This window comes from Nannospalax galili, unplaced genomic scaffold, assembly GCF_000622305.1.
Source record: "Nannospalax galili isolate Female #2095 unplaced genomic scaffold, S.galili_v1.0 scaffold32, whole genome shotgun sequence".
Taxonomy (NCBI): Eukaryota; Metazoa; Chordata; class Mammalia; order Rodentia; family Spalacidae; genus Nannospalax; species Nannospalax galili.
In genome coordinates, this window is record NW_008335297.1 from 770,276 (window position 1) to 795,940 (window position 25,665).

At 42.8% G+C, this 25,665-nt stretch overlaps 1 protein-coding gene across 7 annotated transcripts in view; it reads right to left on the minus strand.

Annotated features, from left to right (window-relative positions):
* Window positions 1–878: 878 nt before the first annotated feature.
* Mpv17l (MPV17 mitochondrial inner membrane protein like) overlaps window positions 879–25,665 on the minus strand; it is a 30,451-nt gene continuing 5,664 nt past the window's right edge. For 3 of the 7 annotated variants that reach the window (XM_029561992.1, XM_029561994.1, XM_029561993.1), the window contains 3 exons: window positions 8,508–8,578; window positions 3,676–3,705; window positions 879–3,496 (listed from right to left, as the gene is read on the minus strand). In XM_029561992.1, the coding sequence (XP_029417852.1) occupies window positions 3,317–3,496; window positions 3,676–3,705; window positions 8,508–8,578 (281 nt within the window). In that variant the 3' untranslated portion in view covers window positions 879–3,316. Of the gene's footprint in view, window positions 3,497–3,675; window positions 3,706–8,507; window positions 8,579–11,648; window positions 11,669–11,824; window positions 12,279–25,665 lie in introns of those variants that run through there. The other 4 variants (XM_008829886.2, XM_008829883.2, XM_029561995.1 and 1 more) reach the window with 4 other exon arrangements.

The following is a 25,665-nucleotide window of genomic DNA, read 5'->3' on the forward strand; positions in this document are numbered from 1 at the left end:
AATGATGTAGAACTCAGAAACTCTGACTCTGGGCTAGCTATTTCTATTAAAGAGATACTTTCTTTGTTCTGAGGCAGGGTCTCCCTGAATCCACAGCTGGCCTGGAACTTGTTATGTAAATCAGGCTAGAAACTGTGACTCTGGGCCATCCATTTCTATTAAAGAGATACTTTATTTGTTCTGAGACATGTTCTCCTATATCCACAGATGGCCTGGAACTCCTTATGTAGACCAAGCTGGCCTGGATCTCACAGAGATTCACCTGCTTCAGCCTCCCTAAAGCACAACCATGCTCAGCTAAAGAGATACATATGATTCAGTCCAGTCTAGTGAATGTAGTTGCTGTGAAGGTCCTAGTTAGATATAACCCAGAATTTTTTACCTCTAGGCTTTAATGTAAAGGAAATGAAAGAACAAATTTTCCCCAAATCATTAAAAACTAAAATCACAATTGTGTATGAAGTTTTAGAATGTGAAAATGTTTTCTTCTTTGAACCATAACTTTTAGTATCTGCAATTCCTTTCCTTTTTTAAAATTAGTTTTTGTTTTGTTTTGCCTTTGAGACAGAGTTTTATGTAATTCAAGATGACCTTGAACTCCTCCTGATCATCCTGCCTATACCCACCCCCAAGTACTAGTTATAGGAGTGAGCAATTATACCAAGCCAAGTACCTCTAATCCCAGTCATTAAACAATTTCTTCAGACCCAACCAACATGAACACAAATCAGATAGTAATTAAATTATCCCAAAGCATGTATTAATCCCTAACTAACAAATTTCACAGATTCTCCAGTAGGCAAATATTATTCTCTAAATCAACCTACTGAACACACATTGAAAAAAATAAGGAAATATTACAAAAAGTGCTCTCGAACTTGGTTCTTAAACTATTTTATGCCAGCTTTCAAATTGTTTAATTCTTACCACAATATGATACAGATAAAAGAGAGTACATTTTTAATTTTTGTACAAATGAAAATGACTGATAAGGTACAAATTATGCGTGGTTTTCAATTACAGGGACACTGGACAGAAGCTGCTATGTTTTACAAAGTTGAGGAATGGTCAGAGAATATTGTTAGTCCTTCCATTCTTCCTTCCTTCCTTTCTCCCTCCCTCCCTTCTTTTTTCTTTCCTCCTTCCCTTCCTTCTTTGATTAGCCTCAAGGCAGTAGTCATACTGAGCAAGGACTCTGCCACTGAACTATATCACCAACCCCTCAATACTTTGTGTATGTGCAGTATATGTGTATTTACACACTTGTGTGCAGGTACGTGTGTGTACACCTATATACATGTGTGTTGAAGCCAGAGGCCAAGTGCCTCATCACTTATGCTCCATCTTTTTTCTTTGTGTGTGAGGGGTATGCACGTATGTGTGTATGCATGTTCAGATGTGTGTGGGTATGCAGGTGGAGGCCAGAGGATGAAGTTCTGCTTTTCCCCCTGATTACTCTCCACTCTATTTACTGACTCAGTTTTTCTCACGGAACCCTGAGCTCACTGATTTGATTTAGTTACTCTAACTAAAGCCAGGTTGCCCCAGGGATTCCCTGCCTACCTTCCCAGTACTGGTATTACAAGCAGGTCACCAACCCAACTTTTTACATGGGTTCTAGGGATCAAAACTCCAGTCCTCACACTGGTGCAGCAAGCACTTTATCCCCTCCATCAAGACTGCCCATATATTAACTATTTTTAAAAGAAAGCAAAATAGTTGTAGAACCCATTCATCAAGAAATGCTCTTACTATTGTCCTAATGTAAAATATATTAATATCTACTACATTCCAATAAATTACAAGTTTATGACATATAAACATATTACAAATCATATAAATTACTTGCTTAAAATTTTCAGGACACAGTCAGGCCTTTACTCCCAGCACTCAGGAGGCAGAAGCAGAAGGATCTCTGTGAGTTCAAGGCCAGCCTGATCTACATCTCAAGCTCCAGGCCAGCTGGGGCTACAGCTGTAAGACCCTGTCTCAAAAAAGACCAAAAACACAAAAAAAATTCAGAAAACATTCTTAAGTTGACCTTAAATAGAAATTCTTATGATAAATGAAGAGTTCAGTGTTTCGTGTTTTGAATTTTGTCAGGAATGCTAGTGGAAGCAAGAGAATTGTGGGGCAATTCTTAGGTGAGATTTGTGGAAATTTGAGATGCTCACATTTTTAAGCTTTATTTATTTATTTATTTATTTATTTATTTATTTATTTATTTATTTATTTATTTATTGGTCTTGAGACAGGGACTTGCTTGCTATTTTCCCCAGGCCAGTACTGAACTCCTAGGCTCAAGTGATCTTCCTCCCTCAGTCTTCCAAGTAGTTGGGACTACAGGCAGATATCACCATGCCTGATTATTCACGTCATTCTTAATGTGCTGATGGCTGGCACTGAGGTTGGACAAACTGAATAAATGTGAAAGACTGGCTCAAGTTTCTTGAGTCTACTTTAAAGTACAAAGATTTCTTTCAAAGAACTGAATTTTAAAATATATATACAGCATCAGTGGTCTGCAGATATAGTCAGTAGCAGAGCATTTGTCTAGTATGTGCAAAGCCCTGGGTTCCATCTCTAGTACCACCCACACACACAAGGTCAGGCATGGAGGCTTATGTCTGTAATCCCAGCACTTGAGAGGCTGAGGCAGGATTATGGTGAGTTCAAGGCCAGCCTGGGTTACACAGTCCATGGCAGACTGAGCTACACCTAGTGAGACCCTATCTCAAAAAAAAAAAAAAAAAAAGGTATCAATAAAATATTCTATATAGAAGACATCAAACACTTACAGAATTTTAGTGTCAGCATAATAAATTATTATAGAGAATTTGGGGGGATTTGATTATTGTCTTCTTGACTGAATTCTATAGAGATAGAAACTTACTGTATGAACAATTAGTGGTATAAAACATAATTTGATCCAAAAGTATGTAGGAAATAACCTGAGATTTTAGACTGGAAATGTAAACAATCAAAACTGGGGTTCTTGAATTCAACTGGCCTTAAAAATACCAGAATAGAAATATTAGTAATTTTAAAATGTTGTCCCATTACTGTCGTCATTTTTCACCAAAGCATTAGAGAAGTAAAAGCATTAGAGCAATAAGACTTTCAGACTAGAACAAAAAGGAAAGGTTTGACCAAAAGTTAAAATAATTATTGATCATTTAAAAACAAGCAGGCCTAATGGAATAGTAATTTTTCACAATGGAGTCTATAATAACTGGTCAGTGAGGCAGCCCCACTGCAGGTGATGGAGAGCAATGGAGGAACAAAACTGAATCCTGGGAAGGGAATCCCGGACCCCTCACTTCTCTGGGGGCCTGTCATCTGCCCCAGCCTCCTTTCCTCGAAGGATGATGAACACTGACTTTAATGTGCCGTCACCACACTGCTGTGAAAAGCACAGGAAGGTGGCCCAGAGGAAACCACAGAGTCCTGTGTAAGCTGTCCTCCAGTGAACAGGGATGAGGCTGAAGTTGATCAGCTGCAACACAGAGAGAGTCAGTTAGGACTGGACAGTTATCAGTTGTGGGAGGTGGCTGGTTGGTTGGTTTTCTTCCATGCTGGAGAACACTGGGCCTGGCACATGCTAGGCAAACGCTCTACCATGGAGCCACAGCCTAGTCCAGCCCAGGCCTAGATTCTATATGACATGAAACTCACCTGTACAAAAGGCCAGTACATCAGACCACTCTGGAAAAAAAGAAAACCCTCATTAGAATGCCGCTCAGTCACATAAAACAAACACACAGTACATTCTATAAAAGACTAAGAAATGCCAGGTAGGTAGGGTTCCAGGGTGGGACTGTATTTAACACTAAGCAGATTAAATCAAGACTACTTAAAGCTTTTGGCCAGCAGGTAGAAACTTGTGGGAAAAGCTATTAAGCCAAGACACCTTTTGTTATATTAGTAAGTGCAGAATGAAAAGTCAAACAGCAATTCTGGAATAAACTGGTACTTTAAAAAATAATCACATATTTATATAACTGTAATTTCCCAGTATCAGCATGTGATACCCAGTGATATGCTTATAAATACAAGATTATTAATGAATTCTTCAAACAATATTCCAAACCATTCTTTATGGAATGATGTGCAAATAATATATCCAAACTATCTCTTGCTACAGAACAAGTTTAGCTGATATGAAAAAAAATTTTTTTAATTTATTTATTGGATGTAGATGTCCATACTCATGCCACTGTGTGTTTGAGGAGATCACAAGACAACTTGCAAGAGTTGGTTCTCTCCCTCCATCATGGGGGTCCCAGAGATTTAACTCAAGCTGTCACACTTGACAACAAGTGCTTTTACTCACTGATCCAGCCATCTTGCTGGCCTGAGCTCACATTTCTGCATATTATAAAATACATTAGTCAGGAGCTGGAGAGTTGGTTCAGTGACTAAAAAAAGCACTGGTTGCTCTTGCACAGGACCCAGGTTCGGTTCCTAGCACCCTCATGGAAGGTAACAACCATCTGTAACCCCAGTTCCAGGCCCTCTTCTGGCCTTCTTGAGCATTGCATGACACAGGCACACTTATATACATGTAGGCAAAACACTTATACACAGAAATAAAAATAAATGAATATGCGGCTGGAGAGATGGCTCAGTGGTTAGGAGCACTGGCTGTTCTTGCAGAAGTCCTGGGTTCAAAACCCAGCACATAGCTCCAGTTCCAGGGAATCTGACACCCTCTTCTGACCTCCCTGGGCATTACACAACATGGGTACACTTACATATATGCAGACAATACACTCATATACATAAAATAAAAATAAATACAATATAAAAAACAAATGAATAAAAATAAGATAAAATGAAGTGAATGAACTCTATTGGTCAGGCAGGGTACTGCACAAGTACAATTCTAGCATCTAGAAGTCTGAGGCAGGAGAATCAGAAGTTCAAGTCCAGTCTGCGCTTCACAGCAAGACCCTGTCTCAAAAAACAAAGCAAAACAAAAATACTTTGTGTGTGTGTGTATGTGTGTGTGTGTGTGTATGTGTAATGAGTGTATGAGTGCAGACACAAGCATACCACAGCATGGTTGTAGAGGTCAGAGGACAACTTTCAGGAACTGGTTCTTTCCTTACACTTAAGATTCCAGGGATCAAACCCAGGACTTGTGTGGCAAGCACTTTTACCTGTTGAGTCATCTTGCCGCAGGCCCAGCTTTACTGCTGTGGTCATTGTTTTGCTCATCAGAATGTGGTATCATTCAGTGCTCAGATCCTGGTTTCTTCTTATACACTTCCCACACAAAGGAATCAAGATGTGAGGGGTGGAGAGATGGCTCAGTGGTTAAGAGCATGTACTGTTCTTGCAGAGGACCAAGTTCAGTTCCCAGCACCCATGTCGGGCAGCTCACAACCACCTGTAGCTCCAACTCAAGGAGATCCAACAGCCTTTGCAGGCCTCCAAGGACAGCTGTACTCATGTGCACATAACCCTACATAGTCACACACAGAATTAAAAATAAAAATTTTTTAAAAGTTATGTCTAAGACATGGTTGATTTCAGGCTGTGATGGGGCAAATACAAGGTACAAAGTACAAGACAGGCCTGGAGCATCTTGTTAGGCCAGGAACTAAAGAAGTGGGAATCTGTTGTTATTGTTGTTGTTAATTTAATTTGCTATTAATTTTTTTAATTATTTTATTTATTATTTTAATTTTATTTTATGTGTATGAGTGTATTGCCTGCATGTGTGTAAGTGCACCCATGTTGTACAATGCCCACAGAGACCAGAAGAGGACATTGGATCCCTGGAACTGGAGTTAGGATGATTGTTAGTTTCCATGTGGGTTCTGGGAATCGAACCCATGTCCTCTGCAAGAGCAATCAGTGCTCTTAACTGCTGAGCCATCTCTCCAGCGCCTAAAAAATGTTTAATTACATTTATTTTTTAGTAGAGCTGGTAGTGCACATGTGCCATGGCACACACATGGAAGTTAGAGGATAGCAGGTAGGAGTTGGTTCTCTCCTTCCATCAAGTGAGTCTCAGAGGTTGAACTCAGGTCCTCAGGCTTGACAGAAAGCACCTTTACCCATAGAGTCATTTTGCCAACCTTGTATTTTATTTTTATTACTTTATTTTTGCCGCAGAGTCTTGCTCTTTAGCTCAGGTTGGCCTCAAATTCATTGTAATCCTCCTGCCTCAGCCTCCTGAGTGCTGGGGTTACAGGTGTAAGCCACCATACCCCAAGAAGTAAGTGTGTGAATGATAGAAAGACAGAGTGTGGGAATAACTGCTGGGATACTCTCTAAGCAAATTCTGTATATTCTGGATCCTGAAAAAATACATCTGGTTGTTATTAACAGAATCAAACTAGCTCTGGGTCTGAGCTGGGAAAGCATTCCTGATTTTGCCAGGCCTTAAGGCTACAGTTCAAGTCTTCATTGAGACAAGAATATTGTTGGTTGGATGGCAATGTACACATTCATACTGAATAAAGAGTACAGGACGACTTGCTCCAAGCCTAGGAATTATCCTCAGAAACATGATCCTCCTCTGTAAACATGTCTGTGACATCGAGAAGGTTCTTTTCACAAGGACTCCATACAACACACACCTGGAAGCACTGATGGTGGAAATGATTTGTTAACCTACTTATAGCCCACAATTCCTGTTTTGCAAATAGGATCAGAAATAGGAAATAAATTGTGATTGCTAATAAGAATAACTCTTAAAAAAAAATAGAGTAACTGTTAGGGGGCTGGAGAGATGACTCAGTGGTTAAGAGCACTGGCTCCTCTTGAAGAGGACCTGGGTTCAGTTCCCAGCACTCACATGACAGCTAACAACCATGTGTAACTCCAGTTCCAGGGGATCCGACACCCTCTTCTGACCTCCAAAAGCAGTGCACAACACAGGTGCACTTACATACATGCAGTTACTACATTCAAACACATAAAATAATAAAAATCCCTTTTAAAAAGGAATGACTCAGCCAGGCGTGGTGGCGCACGCCTTTAATCCCAGCACTCGGGAGGCAGAGGCAGGCGGATCTCTGTGAGTTCAAGGCTAGCCTGGTCCATATAGTGAGTTTCAGGACAGCTGGGGCTACAGGGAGACCCTGTCTCAAAAAGACCAAAAAAAAAAGGAATGAGTCTTGGCATTGGAGAGATGGCTCAAGGGTTAAGAGCACGTACTGCTCTTGCAGAGGTCCCAAGTTTGGATCTCAGCACCCATGTAGGAGCCCTCAGAACCACCTCTACCTCCAGGATCCAGGGGATCCAATCCCTGCTTCTGGATTCCACACTTATACATGATATACACTCGCACAGACACACAGACATAATAAAACTTTTAAAATATTTAAAAGATGAGTCTAATGAAGTCATAAATCATTGTGAACACTTGAAAAATGCAGAGATTATTAATTTCCTGTCTGTGAGAAACAGAGTCACTCCTAAAGCCCCCTCTCATTTGTCTATCAAAACAAATTCAAGTTAGGTACAAAGCATATAGTCTCAGTTACTTGGGAAGCTGAGGCAGGAGATTGTTGGATCCAAAAGCTATAGACCAACCTGGGCAACATAGTGAGATGTTAGTTTTCAAAACAAAACAAAGTTAAGATCTCTTTGTCAAACTACTGGATTCCTGGACCAACCAAACTATAATCCCTAATTTAAGAGTAGTGTTTTAAGCCAAGGTTGTTGGCACAAACCTATAATACCAACTCCTTGAGAGACTAAGGCAAGAGGATCAAAAGTTCAAGGCCTGGGCCTTTCTCAGCTATTTAGTGAATTCAAGGTCAGTATGGTCAACTTATAGAGACCCTACCTCAAAAAAAAAAAAAAAGCTGGGAGGGTTCATGGGTAAAGCCACTTGCTTCCAATCCTGACATCCTGAATTCAGTCCTCAGGACCCACATGGTGGAAGGAGAGAACCAGACTCCACAAGTTGTCCTCCATATACCTACCCACCCTCACTGAATAAATAAATAAATAAATAAATAAATAAATAAATAAATAAATAAATAAATAAATGTAATAATGATAGTAATAAAAAGCTAGAGAGCTGGCATGATGGCACATGTCTGTAATCCTAGCATTGGGAGGTGGAGGCAGGAGGATCGAGAGTTCAAGGCCAACCTGGGTTATATGAGACCCTGTCTTCAAGCAAACAAACAAGGGGCTGGGTGCATGACTCATTGGTAGAATGCTTGCTTGGCACATATGAAGCCCTGGTTCAATCGTCAATGTAACAAAAAGTTATATTAATGTGTTCCACTTTTAAAATTGCATTAATTTATCAATTGTGTGTATGTGTATGTGTGTGTACACACCCATGTGCATGCCACAGCGCACATGTGGAGACAACTTCTGGAAGTTGGTTCTCTCTTCCTACCATGTGGAACTCAGGTCTTCAGGCTTGGTGGCAAGTGCCTTTATACTCTGAGCCATCTCACCAGCCCCTAAACTGTTCTTAATGTTACTAATATTTTTAAAAGACACTGATTACATTTTCAAAAATCCTGTATTACCTTATACGTATTCCAGAATTTCTGCTTCAGGTCCAAAAATACATCATCCTTTCCCTGGAGAATGCTCATACCTATTTGTAAAACACAGACCAAAAGAATTTTAGAAGTAGGAAGATTACTATGTAACAGTTTATGTTCAACTTTCCCATTTCAGTACACAAAGTATCTAAGCACATCTAACCACAATCACTCCTCAATATGTCCTGTTGACCAAGAGGGAAACAAGAATATAATCTCCATCTCAATGAATTCTAAAGGAATGCTAAATATGAAGTGGGGATTACAAGGTATAGAAGTTATAGAACTTTTTTTTAATATAAACTGAGAAGTCACAAAATGCAATCAGATACTAGCACTGGACAGTGAGCTTCCTGGTAACTTCCTATTTTTTTAGTATTCTTTTACACGTACTTATTGACTGTATGTGTGCACACATGCCATTGCACATATGTGGAGGTCGGAGGACAACTTTCAGGAATCGGTTCTCTCCTTCTACCATGTGGGTTCTGGGGATTGAACTCAGGTCACCAGCTAGGTGGCAAGCGCCTTTACCTTGTGAGTCATCTTGCCAGTCCCATTTGTTGTTTTGTGAGAAAGGGTCTCATGTATCCCAAACTGGTCTCAAACTTGCTTTGTAGCCAAGGATGACCTTGACTTCCTGGTCCTCCTGCCTCCACCTCCCAAGTGCTGGGATTGCAGGCATGAACCACCACACCCAGTTATATGATGCTGGAGGTGGAACCCAAGTACATGCTAGACAAGCAATGAGCTACATCCCCAGCCCCAACATTTCCAAAATGTAATCTTTTTCCTCTTTCTTCTTATTTTGTTTTTTCCCTTCCTTTCTTCCTCTCATTCTTTTTCCTTTCATTTTTTTATTTTATGAATATGAATGTTTTGCCTGCATTTATGTAAGTGCACCATGTATGTGCAATGCTGGAGGCCAGAAGGTGTTGGATCCCCTGGAACTGGCTAACTGGTTGTTAGCCACCATGGAGAGGGCTGGGAACCAAATTTAGTCCTTCCTTTTCTTTTTGTGCTGAGATTAAACCCAGGGCATCAAACATACTAAGCCCACTCTCTAGCACTGAGCTATACTGCCACACTCCCACCCTCATTTCATTCCCTTAAAACAACAACTAGTACACCCTGGATAGTCCAGCAACTACAAATTTCTTATCAGTATATTCTAAGCGGAGTTTAAAATTTAAGAAACAAAGACAAAACTACCTTTTTAGGGAGAAGAGGAAGGAGAAAATAAGAATGTTATTAGTCAATTACAGAATATTCTTAGAACAAGACTCAAAACAAAACCCAACAATATTTTGGTACTATAGTGTTCTGCTTACCCAGTATTAAATGCTAAGCATTTGACCCCCCTAACACTTAACTGAGGTGGGAAGAGTTAAAAAGCCAAAAAAAGAGAGTTGGTTGTGGTGGTCACTGTAATCCTAGCTAGCATTCAGGAGGCTGAAGCAGGAGATTACCAGTTCAAGGTCAGAATGGACTATACAGCATGGCAAGAATTTACCCAAGTGTCCAATTCCTTAATCCGTTATTGCAGGCCCAGCACAAAGAACCACCTGATTATCAGTTTCAAGTAGCACCTTAAACAAACATCCAGCTCTACACTACACCTGTTTCCTTTCACTGTAATATGAAGCAAGGGAAACTGAATTAGAAAACTGAAAACAATATATAGCAAAAATCTAAACAGGTATATGTATATATCAGAGGATCTTGGGCCTGCATGTTAAGTGTCCTCCAGCCCCTGAGATGGCGCCATTTTTTAGTCTCAGAGTAACCACACTATCACCACCACATCAAGAAAAAGAACATGGCCAAAAGCCCACATTATGCCATGTCTCTGCAAACTGCCAAACTTCTTCAACAGCTTCCTCATCCTAAAGCACAGGGATTATAAGAGTGTCTGCCTAAGTGGTGGCTTGAAGACTAAACAGAAAGCCGGTCCCCCAAGTCTTAGGCTTTGGATCCTAACCCCCTCACCACTCTGCAAAACTGTAGTACTGTATAGGAACCTGTTTACAAAGCTAGTGAGAAGGCAGCAGCCAGGGGCCTGCGATGAATGGACAGACTCTTGCTCTCTGGCTCTCTATTCTGACATCTCTGACTCCCTTAACAAGGCCATGAGCTGAGACTGCAACAGGCCAACAGCCCTTTGATGTTTCCTGCAGGGGTCTATAGGGAAAGCATCTGAATACAGCCTCCCTAAAATGCATCCCCAGTGGGCAGGGTGAGTTTCTTCAAGATGGTTCGCCTGCCCTCAGTCTATTCTAAAGGGTATTAACAGGCTGGGCCTGGTGGGGCAGACTTGTCATCCCAGCTACTTGGGGACTGAGACTGAAGGATCACAAGTTCAGGACCTACCTCTGTTACAGAGCAAGTTCAAGGCCAGCCTGGGCAACTTAGCCAGTCCCTAGCTCAAAATTTAAAACAAACAAAAGGCTGGGGATGTAGCTTAGTGATACAGTATGAGGCCTGAGGCATTGAGCTCAGTTGTCAATAATCTGTGGATCCCAATGCCAAAGTCAGGCCCAGTTCCTGGAAGAGACCAAGGTATTGACTGTCCTCTGCAGTTACCACCACCTTTGAGGACATAGGGTAAATTGCTAGGAAGAGCACAAGACCCTTCTGTTGATTTCAGTAATCCAATCCCGCAGAAAGGATTCCCAAAGCCAAGCCTTTGGGCACAGGGTGCAGAGCACTGCCTCACAGGTACACAGTGCCCTCAAATTCTCCGTACTACCCCTCACCCAACACACAAAAGGGAAATCTTGTTTCCCAAGCAAGTCTTGAACCCTGGGCATGACTTTTCTACAACCACACGTTCCACCAACTTTACCCCCAAAGCCACTGGTTCCCTCACTTTTGGGTTGTATGTTGGGCCTACAGCGCCGGTGTGGATTTTCCCAGGAATAGATGGAGCCCAGGGGTGCAATTGCAAGGGGTTAAGCAGGGGTCTCTTGGACATTCTCATGTGCCCTCTTCTGCACATGAATGGACCCCCCCCCCAACATGAACTCCACCCACATCAGCCTCTCAGCTTGGATCCTAACCCCTGGATCCCTGGCTTGTAGGACCCTGGGCTCCCCAGCCAGCAGCCCCCAAATTCTTCCTCACTGAAACCTCTTCTCCCAATACGCGGCCCTCCAGTCGCTGCTCCAAGGCTTCCAGCCCTGATCCCGGGGCCACCTCCTGCTTCAGTTCAGGCCCCACGACTACCAGCCCCCTGAGCCTCCAGCCCCGGCCTCCAGTTCCCCAGTCCCGGGACTCCAGACCACGCCCCGGCCCCTCACCGACATAGAAGGTGGAGAGGGCGATGGGCCCTCCCACCGTCTGGTCGCACAGCACCTTGGCCAGGACCGTGCGAGGCGCGCGACCCGGCAGCGAGCGCTCCAGCAGGCGCAGCCACAGGTAATTGAAATTGCCCTGGAAGGTCACAGCCACGGTAGCCACGCGCCGCGTCTGGCGCCAGTCGGCGGGGCCGCCCCGCAGCCACTGCTGCAGCGCATCGCCCGCCGAAAAGAGCCCGGCGTAGAGCAGCACGTTGGTGGGCCACGGGTAGCGTCGGGCCGCGCGTGGTAAGGCCCGCCACCAGCTCATGCCTACGCCAGGCGCGCACGCCACCACCCACGCGCCCGCCAGGCACCGCTGTAGCCCAGGCCTCCGGCACCTCCACCTCCACCTGCCTGCTTGGGAAGATCGAAAGCAATTGGACGCCCCGCGCACACCCAACCCGCGTGTCCAATCCCGTGCACACTGGCCATCGTGGGGGCGGAGCCTCTGCCGTTTGCCCGGTCTATTTACGTGAAACTTCCAGAATGGCAGATGCACCGAGATGGAAAGCAGATCTGTCACCCCCAGAGGCCAGGCACCATAAGAACAGGAAGTGGCTGCCGTCAGGGTAGGGATTGTTTTGTAATCAGGGGTGATGGTCCCACGACTTTGTATTAAAAACCATTGGATCATACATTTTAAAGTTTTGTTTTGTTTTCTTTTTTTGAGATAGGGTATCTTGTAGCTAAGGCTGGCCTCGAATTCGATATGTAGCCAAGGATGACCTTGAACTCCCCATCCCCCTGCCTCCACTTCTCCAGTACTGGCCTTACAGGCAGGTGCAACTTTGTGCTGGTAAAGTGGTGAATTTTGTGACCTTGGAATTCTATCCCAAAAGATGTGGGGTTGGAATGAAGCTCAGTGGTAGAGCAACTGCCTAGCATACACAAGGCCCTGCTTCAACCCAGAGAGAGAGAAAGAGAGAGAGAGAGAGAGAGCAAACTCAGCTACTAAAGTGTCAATGTACTTGAGATGTTTGCATGCAAGGAATTCACTCTTTCAGCACACACAGTACACTTACTGTGTCACTTTTGGCAGAATGTCAGAAGCTAAAGTCTGAGGCCTTTCATGAATGAGATAAAGCTGGATGCACATCTTAACCTCTCCCCTACATCTTGTGGCTCAATGACACCTGCCACCAAAAGCACTTGCTCAGTTGCATGGTATTGTCCTAGAAGCAAGAGTCAGTGGGTGCTTGGACAGCTTGTAAAAGCTCTAATGTCAAGGGACTCATTTCTCCCTTTTTTTCTGTTCTCCCCCCTCTTCCTTCCCAGTCATATCTAACCTCTCTCATCCAGTATCTGTTTTGTTTACTATATTAAATTTTTTTCATTCTTTAAAATAAATTTTAGTACACTTAGTGTGTGTGTGTGTGCGTGTGTGTGTGTGTGTGCGCGCGCACACATGTGCCTGTGTGCCTGTGTGCCTGTGTGCCGTGGCATGCATGTGAAGGTCCGAGGGCAACTTTCTGGATTAAGTTCAGTTCTCTCCTTCCACCATGGGGTTCCTGGGGCTTGAACTCAGGCTTGACAGCAAATGCCTTCACTTACTAAGCCATTTCACCAGCCCAATGAAAACTTTTAATTTCTGAAATAATTCCAAACTTAGGAAAAATGTAGCAAAAATATACAAAAGAAGCTGGGTGTGGTGGTAGACCTTGTAAGAATTTGAGGCCAGCCTGAGCTACATAAGACTGTCTCAAGGGACTGGAGAGATGGCTCAGTGGAAGAGCACTGGCTGCTCTTGCAGAAGACCCAGGTTCAGTTCCCAGCACCCACTTGGTGGCTTAACAACCAACTATAACTCCAGTTCCAGGGGATCTTGTGCCCTCTTCTGGTCTCTGTGGGCATTGCACAACATGGGTGCATTTACATACACGCAGGCAAAATACTCATACACATAAAACACAAAAGCAAAAAAAAAAATATATATATATATATATATACAAAGAATTCCTATATACTGGGTTTATTTTGTCTTGTTTTTGGTTGGTTGGTTGGTGAGACCAGGGCTCACATAGCCCAGGCTAGCCTCAAACTCCTGATCCTCCTGCCTCCACTTCCCAAGGGCTAAGATTACAGGCTTGTGCCACCATACCCATATGCCATATGCTCTTCACCCAAGCTTCCCCAAGTGTTGATATCTTACATATTCATTGAACAGTTATTAAAGGAAGGAAATAAGCACTGATGTAATATAATTACCCATTCTACATGGTAGTCTCACAGAAGTTCTTGCCAGAAAGTCCCTTTCTCACATCCATTGTCTAATTCTGGGTCACTCTGCATTGTGCTGAGTTGTTGTATTGCTTGGGTCTTCAGTCTGGGCCACAAACCAGTTCTTTTGCAAACTATCCCTAACTTATCAGCCCCATTTTTTGTAAGCTAAATTAGTCTCCGATTCAAATTTACATTTTTTTTTAATTTTTAAAATTATGGGCTGGAGAGATAGTTCAGTGGTTAAGAACACTGACTGCTCTTGCAGAGGACCCGAGTTCAATTCTCAGCACCCACATGGCAGCTAACAGCCATCTCTAACTCCAGTTCCAGGGGAATCCAATGCCTTCTTCTGACCTCCATGGGCATTGCACAACACAGGTGCATGCACTTACACATATTCAAGCAATACACTCATACACATTAAAAAATATAAATTTAAAAATTTTTTAAAATTATTTTTGCATGCATGAATGTTCTGCCTGCATGCATGTAAGGGCATCCACATTGTGCAATGCCGATGGGGCCAGAAGATGGCATCAGATCCCCTGGAACTGGAGTTATGGACAGTTGTTAGCTGCCATGTGGGTACTGGGAACTGAACTCAGATCTTCTGAAAGAGCAGCCAGTGCTTTTAACCACTGAGCCATCTTTCCAGTCCCTCAAATTTATATTTTAAAGCCCTAACTTGGGGCAGGCAGCAGAGCTGGCTTCATCTGCGTGTCCCTCAAAAAAAAAAAAAATGCCCTACGTGATACCTGAGAAAGTGACTGTTTAGAGAAAAAGGTCTTAAAGAAGTGACTGAGTTAAAATGAGACCATGGGGTGGGTTCTGGTTACAGATGGTTGTGAGCCATCATGTGGATTCTGGGATCCAACCCAGGTCCTCTGCAAGAACAGGCAGTACTCTTGCTCCAGCCCCATGTGGTGGGTTCTAATACAACCTTTGTGATGTTCTTATAAGAAGAGGAAATGGACTCACAAAGAGACACCAGGGTGATTTCACACAGAAGAAAGACTATAGGTAAGGACACGAGAAAGTGCCTGGCTACTCGGGTCAGTTGAGGTGTTCCATTCCTGTATTCCCAGCACTTAGGAGATGGAGGCAGGAGGATCAGAAGTTCAAGGTATTCCACAGTTATATAATAAGTTTGAGGCTAGCCTGGGCTATATGAGACCTTGTCTCAAACAAACAAAAGAATCCTTTTGTAATGTAAGGTAACAATTGGCAGGTCCTAGAGATTAAGATGTCTTTATCCAGCCCACTGCACCCCTTTTTATTGTATCTGCTTTGATTTTACCTAACAGAAATTATTATGTTAATTGAAAGCACACTAGCCATTTCTCAGTACACCATATGTAGGTGATAACTGTTTGTCCAGACATTTGGCCATTCATTCACTTATTCTATATGTAGCCATCAAGTATCATTACAGGCCAAGCAGTGCTGCAGAAAGGATTTATGTTTGTAATGCTTAAAAAAGTCTAATTCCTGCCTAAATTGGTGGAAATTATAATGATTTATGAAAAAAAGAAACTATCTAATGATTCTTACACAATTCTCTTAATCACATTCACTAGGGAGAAATAAAATTCAGTTTGTGTGTGTGTGTGTGTGTGTGTGTGTGTGTGTGTGTGTGTATTGTGTCAGTATGTGCACTTGTTCGTGCTTCCTCATATGGAGGCCAGAGGTCAACAAGTGTCTTCTCTATTGCTTTCCACCCTACTTCATGAGACAAGATCTCTTGCTGAACCTGAAGCTCATCCATACATTCATCAGGCTGCTTGGACAATGAGCTCCAGGGATCCTCCTGCCTCTGCCTCCCAAGCACTGGGCTTACAGATGCACACCACCGTGCCCCACTTTTTATGTGGGTACTGGGCATCTTAATTGGACCCTTCTGCTTGTGTGGCAGGCACTTTACAGACTGAGCCATCTCTCCTGCCCCCAAAACTTGGTTCTTAGAAAATGATACTAGGGGGGGCTGGAGAGATGGCTCAGCGGTTAAGAAAATTGGTTGTTCTTGCAGAAGACCTGGGTTCGAATCCCAGCACCCACATGGCAGCTAACAACTGTTTGTATCTCCAGTCCCAGGGGATCCGACAGCCTCTTCTGACCTCTGCAGGCATTGCATGACATGGGTGCACTTACCTACATGCAGGCAATACACACATACACATTAAAAGAAAAAGAAAGAAAAGAAAAGAAAAGTAAGGAAAAGGGTACTGGGAGCTGGAAAGTGGAAGAGGGATTAGGTTGCCAGGTAAAATAGAGGCTGTTCAGTTCACTTTGAATATCAGTTTTTTCTTTAAGATAAGTATATCCCAGGAAATATTTGAGACATTATTGTTTTTCTTTGTTCTTCTAAAATATGATGGCATTAACTGGATGCTCTGTGTTTTAAAATTTATTTTGGTAAATCTGGCAAATCCTGAGGGATGCAATGAATGTTTACTGGGAACCTGCTGTGTGTACCAGTTCTCTACATTGACTCATTACTCCCCACAGAAGCCCAACTAGGTCAGGGATTGGCAACTAGAGAGATATACAGCCCCAAAATCCAGGGTGGTCTGTATCAAGCAGCTCAACCTATGTATTTAATGGGAATTGAAAGGGAAAAGGATGTTCAGATGTCTTAGATGGTTTTGGATGTATTGCTGTATACTTGTCTCTCCTTAAAAGCAATTTAAAAATTCAGTAGCTGAAGACAATCTATTAATCAAATAAATGTTAAAAGACTCATGTGGCCTTCAAACAGAAGATGTTCTGATATAAATGAATTCATTGCATGGTATCTACCATCTGTTTCAGAGCCCTCTTGGCAGTAATGAGGAGGCACACTCCTGTGGCAGTAAGGCCCCTGTACAGTGGGGGATGGCTGAGATCACAGAGTCCTGTTGAAATGTGAAAGGGGAGTTTGGGTAGGAATTCTTTCAGTGAGGAATGAAGTAGTGATGTGGGAACTGAGCTTCAATTTACAACCATAGATCACATTAAGACTACATTAAGATGATTACAATGGTGTTTATTATAGCTGTTATTATTTCATTTTGTTTAAATGAATCGGAGCTCAATAAGAACCACCCACTAGGCCATAATGTCTGAAATAGAAATTTTGCTAATCCCAAAGTTCCCACTGACAACAGAAAGACTATTATGCCTAAAAAAGCATTAGGACCAAAGGTTGTCCCTCAAAAGAGGTGATGAAAATGAGGGAGAAACTGAATCAGCCTCCTAGCTCCACTTGGTTTTATAGCCATTTCAGTAGTCACAAACTAAGCAGTACTCCTGCAGGCAAACACTCTCCCTCTGAGCTGTAACCCAAGGTGCACTCCTGCTAACTTCTGGGCCTCTGATGTGGGCCCAGATGGTAATGCTTGCAAATTGCATTTCAGAAACCCAGGGGCTGCTTTTGCCTATCTCTAACTGAAACCACTGCACCTTCACCTGGGTCTGTGCAAGTGTGTCCCATGGGTGATTCTTTGTGGCAGGAGAGTGCAACAGAGAAAGAGGCATAAAAATTGTTAGCATGTGAAAGAAACCAATGTCAGAAGGAAAAACTGGAAATCCCTGATGAAGGGCAATATATAAGGGAAAGACCAAGCACACACACACACACCACACAAAGCCCTAAACTGGGGTTGGAGGGATAGCTCAGTGGTTAAGAACACTGGCTACTCAGTAGAGGACTTGGGTTTCCTAGCTAACAACTAGCCCTGACTCTAGTTCCAGGATGGCTAACAACTAGCCCTGACTCCAGTTCCAGGAGAATCTGCCCTCTTATGACCTTCTTGGGCATTGCATGACATGTCTACACTTTACATACATGAAGACAATACACTCATACACATACAATAAAAATAATAAAAATATTTTAAAAAAGAAAAGCCAAGGCTGGAGAGATGGCTCAGCAGTTAAGAACACTGGCTGTTCTTGCAGAAGACCTGGGTTTGAATCCCAGCACCCACATGGCAGCTAACAACTGTCCATAACTCCAGTTCCAGGGGATCCAACGGCCTCTTCTGTCCTCCTTGGGCATTGCACGACACAGGTGCACTTACCTACATGCAGGCATAACACGCATACACATAAAATAAAAATAATAAAATATTTTTAAGCCCTAGAGGCTGGCAAGATGGTTCAGTAGGAAAAGATGCCTGCTGCCTAAACCTGACCACCTGAGATCAACCCCAGAACACACATGGTGGAAGAAGAAAACTGGCTCCCACAAGTTGCCCTCTGACTGCCACATGCATGACATACCACACGTCTACACCCCCCACACAAAATGCAAAATATTTTTTAAAAGGGGCCAGGTGTGGTGACATATGCCTTTAATCCCAGCACTTGGGAGGCTGAGGCAGGCGGATCTCTATGAGTTCAAGGCCAGCCTGGTCTACAAAGTGAGTTCCAGGCCATCTGGGGCTACAGAGAGACCCTGTCTCAAAAAGACCAAAAAAAGCTGGGCGTGGTGGTGTACACCTTTAATCCCAGCACTCAGGAGGCAGAGGCAGGTGGATCTCTGTGAGTTCAAGGCCAGCCTGGTCTACAGAGTGAGTTCCAAGCCAGCTAAAAGAAAAAAAAAAGATCAAAGAAAAAGAAAACAAAACAAACCAAACAGGGGTGGAGGGAAGCCCTCAGTATGCAAGTGAGGGAAAATTTATTACTATGTAAATAATTCATAGGATCACAACTGCCATGGCCCAGCGTTGTGAAGCCTTTGGCTTTTCTCCAACCCTGGCCTGCTTCCCATTCCTGGAACTGTCTTTCTCCTCAATAAACTACCTCTTCTATTACTATCCATGTGTCTCTGCCCACATCTTTGTTCGGGGGTACCAGAACCTGGCAACCCCAGTTGGTACCCTTGGATCCCTAAAACACCATGTTATAACACCCTCAAACAACCTCAGAAAATGATATGCCTGCCCTTTTCCTTTATTTACCCTTTTCCTTTCCTTTTTTTGTGTGTATGTACATATGTGCATGCATGTGTGGGGATGTGCTTGTGGAGGCCAGAGGTCAATGTCAAGGGTCTTCTTCTTATCATTCTTCACCTTATTTTTTGAGACAGTTTCTCTTACTGAACCTGGAGGTTACCAATGGGCTAGATGACTAGCCAGAGAATTACAGGGATGTACCTGTCTCCACTCCCTGCCCCCCCCAATGCTGGGATTACAGATGTATGCTGCCTGGGTACTTTTACATGGGTGCTGGAGATCCAAACCTAGGTCCTCATGCTTGCACAACAAACAGTTCACCCACTGAGCTATCTCCCCAGCCCACCTTTGTTTTTTGGTGGTTTTCAGACAGGGTCACCCTATGTATCTAGGGTGGTCTAGAACTCACTGTATAGTCCAGCCTGCCCTCAAACTTCCTGTAATCCTCTTGTTTATGCCTCCTGAGTGCTGGGACTACAGGTGTGAGCCACCATACCCAGTCCAAGACTGCCACTTTCTGAAGATGCACATCCTTTGAAGAGCCAGGTTGAATACATACATGTAGACCACAGACCACTTTTTCTTGCTTCCAATCACCTTCCCCCATGCCTTCTGCTATCCTGCTTCTTTATCCCATGCATGCCACTGAACCCTTAATGCCTGCCCTTAGAAGTGATTTGAGACCCAAGTCTACAGTCTCTTGACATCTGGTCACCTTGTGAATAAACATGCTGAGCATGGAACCTAGGACCTCAAGCCTTCTGGGCAAGCACTCAAGCACTGAACTATATTTCCAGCCTTAAACTCTCTGTAAAATTTGTGGTTTCAGTGACTGGCATGCTGCAGGGTGGGCAAAACAGGCTGGATTCTGTAACAGTGACATCGAGGTTCTGAGGTACCATAGAGATGAGGCAGGTTAGAAAGGCAGAAAGGGCCCATAAGGAGGGACGGAGGCCCCTCACCCTGGTATCTAGTTTGCTTTTCCTGATGACAGACTCAAGCTCTAATACCAGAGAAAGCCAAAATTGCCTGCAAAAGAATCCTTGTTTTCCTAAAGACATCTCCAACAAGGATGCTAAAAAGTACACAAAAACTGTCTTGCTTATTGCCAGAGTGTTTGTAACCTTGAGTTTCATATTAGCACTCCTCCCTCATCCCTAAATCTAAACAGTGCATCTCATAAAACTATCTCACAATTTTATTTACAATAGTAAATTCTTTAGTATAAGAGAAGCCAGGTCATATATTTTTACTTAATTTTTAAAAGGGGATTTATTTTCACACATGCAAAATGACCGATCATCTTATGAGGATGAGGAAATGACCCTGTGGACTGTTCCTTGTGATTCAGACCCACTTTTTCTTAGCTTCCTATACCTCTGGCCTTTCTCTTTCTTCTGCCATCCTGACATTGATAGTTTGGCATATAAATCCCTCCCGTTGTGTTTTTCTTTTATAGGAAAAAAATTAAAAGACAATAAAACAAATGACTATTATTTATATATTTATTTATGTGTGTTTATATGTACACAGTGGGAGTTGCCTGTGGGGGCCAGAAGAGGGCACTGGATCCCTTGAAGTTGGAGTTATTTTCTGTGTTTTCTATGCATGTATGCAAAGGCCTGAAGAGGATGTCAGATCCCCTGAAACTGGAGTTATAGATGTATGTTAAGTCACCATATTGGTGCTGGGATCTGAACCTGGGTCCTCCGCAAAAGCAACCGGTGCTCTTAACCTCTGAGTCATCTCTCTAGCCTGTCACCATTGACAGAAAAACAGGGAAAATTAAGGGGACATGGGAAGAGAAAGGAGTCCCTTACCCATGGGGCTCTGGTTTAAGTCTCTTGTGATTGACAGTCAATTTTCATAAGACTAGCAAAACCACTGTGCAGATTGCCTTCATGGAGACAATATTCCCTTTTCTGAGAGATGCTCAGTATTAAAACAGCTACTGAACCATGCTTAGGGCCAAAATTTATGTGACCTTTGAGTTCAAAGTTACCAGCATTCCTGTCTCACCTGTAAACCTGTACTTTTCTAAGAAAATATGATAAAAATATGAACCATGTTTACACTCAAAATTTCTTGACTTCTTCTAACCTATTTATATAAAGAATTCCTTTGACCTTTGGGTTTTATCTTTTTGTTTGCTTAGATTTTTAAAATTTATTTTCCTCTCTTTCTCTGTCTGCATGGGTGTATGTACATCTATGTGATTCTATTTTTGAGATAAAGTCTCATGTAGCCCAGCGTGGCCTAGAACTTACTATCTAGCTTAGGCTGGTCTCAAGCCCACAGCAGTCCTCCTGCCTCTTAACTGGTAGGATTACAGCTGTGAGCAATCATACCTGGCTTATGTTTTTTACCACAGTTCCTCACTTATAACTCCACCCTTGATGCAGGTCATAAACAGTAGACTTTCTTTTCCCCAAGGCAGGTCATAGAAATTCTAATCTTTCCCCCCTTCTCTTTTGGACCTCCACCTACCCTTGTCAAATAAGCCATAATGTCATCAGAATCTGGCTCTGCTCTCCCTTCTCTTCACCAGTCATTGTGATCTCTATCAAATGAATTCAGCCAAGACACAGATTGTCATGTAGAAGGCAGGCAAAGTTTATGACAGAGTAACAGGAGGTGCTCTCAAGCATGAGTGAGCAACAAGCAAAGGGACCATTGCAGAGGGGGACACACTTATGGAATGAGAGTGGACAATGGCCAGAGACCACTGTGGCTAGTCTAGGTAGTCTTTATACTGTTCATCAAAAGCCTCTGGAACGGATGGCTTTCCTGAGGGGTGTTTTCCTGTCTAAGTGAATGACAGACCTATTTAGATAGACTCTAAAGAGAGAGGACAATGGTTTTGTTTTGTTTTTGTTTTTGTTTTTGTTTTTGTTTTTTTGGTCTTAGACAGATTTTCAAATTTGTGGGTGGCACTTGTGATACTTAATCCTTCCTTAAAATTAGTGTGGCAACATGGACAACAGGAGGTGAGACCCAAAGCTGATTGTGAGGGAGAGGCTCATTCTCAACAACATTTAAAGCTTAATTTTGTGTGTGTGTGTGTGTGTGTGTGTGTGTGTGTGTGTGTCTTTTTGAGACAGGGTCTCCCTGTACCCTCTGCTGTCCTGGAACTCACTGTGTAGACCAGGCTGGCCTTGAACTCACAGAGATCTGCCTGCCTCTGCCTTCCAAGTGCTGGGATTAAAGGTGTGCACCACCATGCCAGGCGCCTGTTAAATATTTAATTACTTATTTTTATTTTATGTGTATGAGTATTTTGCCTGCATGTATGTAAATGCACCCATGTTGTACAATGAGCATAGAGGCCAGAAGAGGGCATTGGATCCCTTGGAACTGGAGTTATAGATGGTTGTTAGTCAACATGTTGGTGTTGGGATTGGGTCCTCTGCAAGAGCAGCTCAGTGCTCTGAGCCATCTCTCCAGCCCCTGCATGCTAATTTTTTTATTTTATTTTCTTTGGTGTATATTCATTGTACATGGCACTGGATAACATAAGGGCATTGCATACAAATGTACGATGCACACTGAGCATACTCCCCTCAGTACTCCCATCCTTTTCTCCCCCAATTCTCAGTAGTTTGAGAAGACTTTGCTCTCTAGACAGTTTCACTTCACTCATGTCTTACATGCATACATGATTTTGTCTATATAAAATCTAGGAACCACAAATGAGAGAAACCACATTAATAGCTACCTTCCTGAGACTAACACAGTGCATTAACATAATTATTTCCAGTTGCATCCATTTCTTGCAAATGACATAACTTGCAGTTTATTTATTCATTTAACTATTCACATATGTACATGCTCCATGCACATATATGGAAGTCAGCAAACAACTTGTAGGAGACAATTCTCTCCTTCCATCATGTGGGTCACAGGAATTGAACTCAGGTTGTCAGGCTTGACAGAAAGCACCTTTACCCACTGAGCCATCTTACCAGACCTCATTACTATTACTATTATTTTTGAGACAGATCTTGCTATGTAGCTCAGGCTGGCCTCAAACTTGTAGTGATCTTCCATACCTGCCTCCCAAGAGCTAGGATTACATGTGTATGCCATCCAGTTTATTCTTGTGACTGAAAAAAAAAGAAACTACTGTGCACATTTTCTTTATCCACCCCTCCATTAATGAATGCTTAGGATGATTCCATACCTTATTGTGAAGTATTCCGTACTCACTGAAGAGTGCTACAATAAATATGAATATGCAAGAATCTCTTTGATAAGTTGACTTGGAAGTCTTTCAAGTAAATACCCAGGAATGGTACAACTGGGCCATAAGGGCTATCTATTTTTAGTTGCGTTTCTTTTTAATTGTGGATACCTTATATATATTTGGGGGGGGGTCTTTTTGAGACAGGGTCTCCCTGTAGCCCCAGCTGTCCTGGAACTCACTATGTAGACCAGGCTGGCCTTGAACTCACAGAGATCTGCCTGCCTCTGCCTCCCAAGTGCTGGGATTAAAGGTGTGTGCCACCACGCCTGGCACCTTTATATTTTTAAACTTTTCTTTTCATTTATTGTGTACATGAAGTGTGCATGAGTATCACAGAACATGGGTGGAGTCAGAGGACAACTTTCTGGAGTCAGTCATCTCCTTCCACCATGTGGGTCTCAGACATCAAACAGGCTCAGCACCAAGTGCATTATCCACTGAGTCATCCTATGGAGCCTGGGTTGGCCACGAATTTGGTGTATAGCAGAGAATGACCTTGAACTTCTGATTCTCCTGCCTCTCCCACCTGAGTACCGAGATTACAGCTAGGTATCACCATATATTGGATCATTTAGGGATGAATGGGCATCAAGGCACTGATTTAAATGATTCAGAAAAAAATTCATGTGTATATGTGTGTGGAAAGAAAACAAAAAGGCAAATCTAGTCAAATGTTAACATTTGGAGAATCTACATGAGAAGTTGAAGAAAATTCTTATTTTAAAACTATAGTTTTCATTTATCTTTTTTAAAAAATATTTTATTTTTATGTGTACAAAGGTATTGCCTGTGTGTATGTGAGTGCACCCATGTCGTGCAATGTGTGGAAGTCAGAAGAGGGCTTAAGAATCCCTTGGAACTGGAGTTAAGGATGGTTTGTAGCCACCAGGTGGGTGCTGGGAATTGAACCCAGGTCCTCTGCAAGAGTAGTCAGTGCTCTTAACTGCTGAGTCATCTTTCCAGACCCTAATTTATCTTTATTCACTTATTCTCACTTTAAAAAATTATTCTTGGGGGCTGGAGAGATGCTTGTCTGCTTTGTAACAACATTCTTCTGCTTGTTTGTTAAGAATATTTTATGTGTGTTTTCCCTGCATGTATATAAGTGTAACACATGTGTACAGTACTTAGAGGCCAGAAAGGGCACTGGATCCCCTGGAACTGAGTTAAGGACAGGTGTTAGCCACCATGTGGGTGCTAGGAACCAAACCTGGGTCCTTTGGAAGAGCAGTAAGTGCTCTTAACCTCTGAGCTATCTCTTCAGACTTTGCATGTTTTTTTGTTTTGAATTTTTGGTCTTGGGGTATATTGTTTTGTTTTGTTTGAAACAGAGCCTCCCTATAGCCCCAGCTGGTCTGGAACTTGGTATGTAGACGAGGCTGACCTCAATCTCACAGAGATTTGCCTGCGACTGCCTTCCAAGTTCTGGGACTAAAGGTGTGGGCCATCATGCCTGGCTTGGTTTTTGAGAGAGGATATTATGTAATCCAGGTTAGCCTGCAAATTGCATTGTAGTTGAGGATAACCTTGAATTTCTGATCCTCCTGCCTCCACTTCCAAAGTGCTGGGATTACAAGCATGTAATACCATGTCATATTTTATGTGGTGCTGGGGACAGAACCTAGGGCTTCAAAACCCAGGCACTCAACCAACTGAGCAACATCCTCAGCCCTATAGACTGCCTTCTCTTTTCTGGTAACTATCCTACAAAGTCTGAAATTGTGTCAAAATGAAAGTGTAAGTAGGAGTTGGGCATGGTGGTATGCACCTACAATCCTGAATTTGAGAGGCTAAGGCAGGAGTGTTCCCTCCAGTTCCAGGCCAGAGTAGGCTATAAATGAATTCCAGGCCAGCCTGGTCTATAGAGTGAGACAACAAAGGCAAAGTCATTTTTAGGATGCATATTTAGGTGCTAAACCAGAGTCATAAGGGTTAGTTACCATGAAAGTCAGAAAGTGGTTAGTATTCCTTCTTGAGTGGGAGGAACCTGGGATTGTGTTTTGGAAGGACCACTGAAAGATTATGGGGTGTTTGGTTGCTTTCTTTCTTTTTAAACTTGAGTATCATTTCATTCAGAGTTTGGAAGAAAAACACAAGGGCACACAAGCAAAAAAGCTCAGTTGCTACCAGGAGGAGGGAGTTGGAGAAAAGTCATGCCTTTTGAGTTGAGTTCAAGAAAGCGGGCATGTTCATCAAATGGAGAGCAGCAAACAGCTGCATGTCAAAGGTGGGTGAAGCTGAGTGAGAGGGAAAGCATGCTTAGGCTTTTGGCTGGTATCTGAAAAAGAAACAGAAAGAGAATGTTACACTTTTTGAGTCAGAGCCAAGAAAAGCAGGCAGACTTAGCAGTGCTGCATGGCAGAAGCTCTGTAAGCAAATGTTTCTATATATATATATATATATAT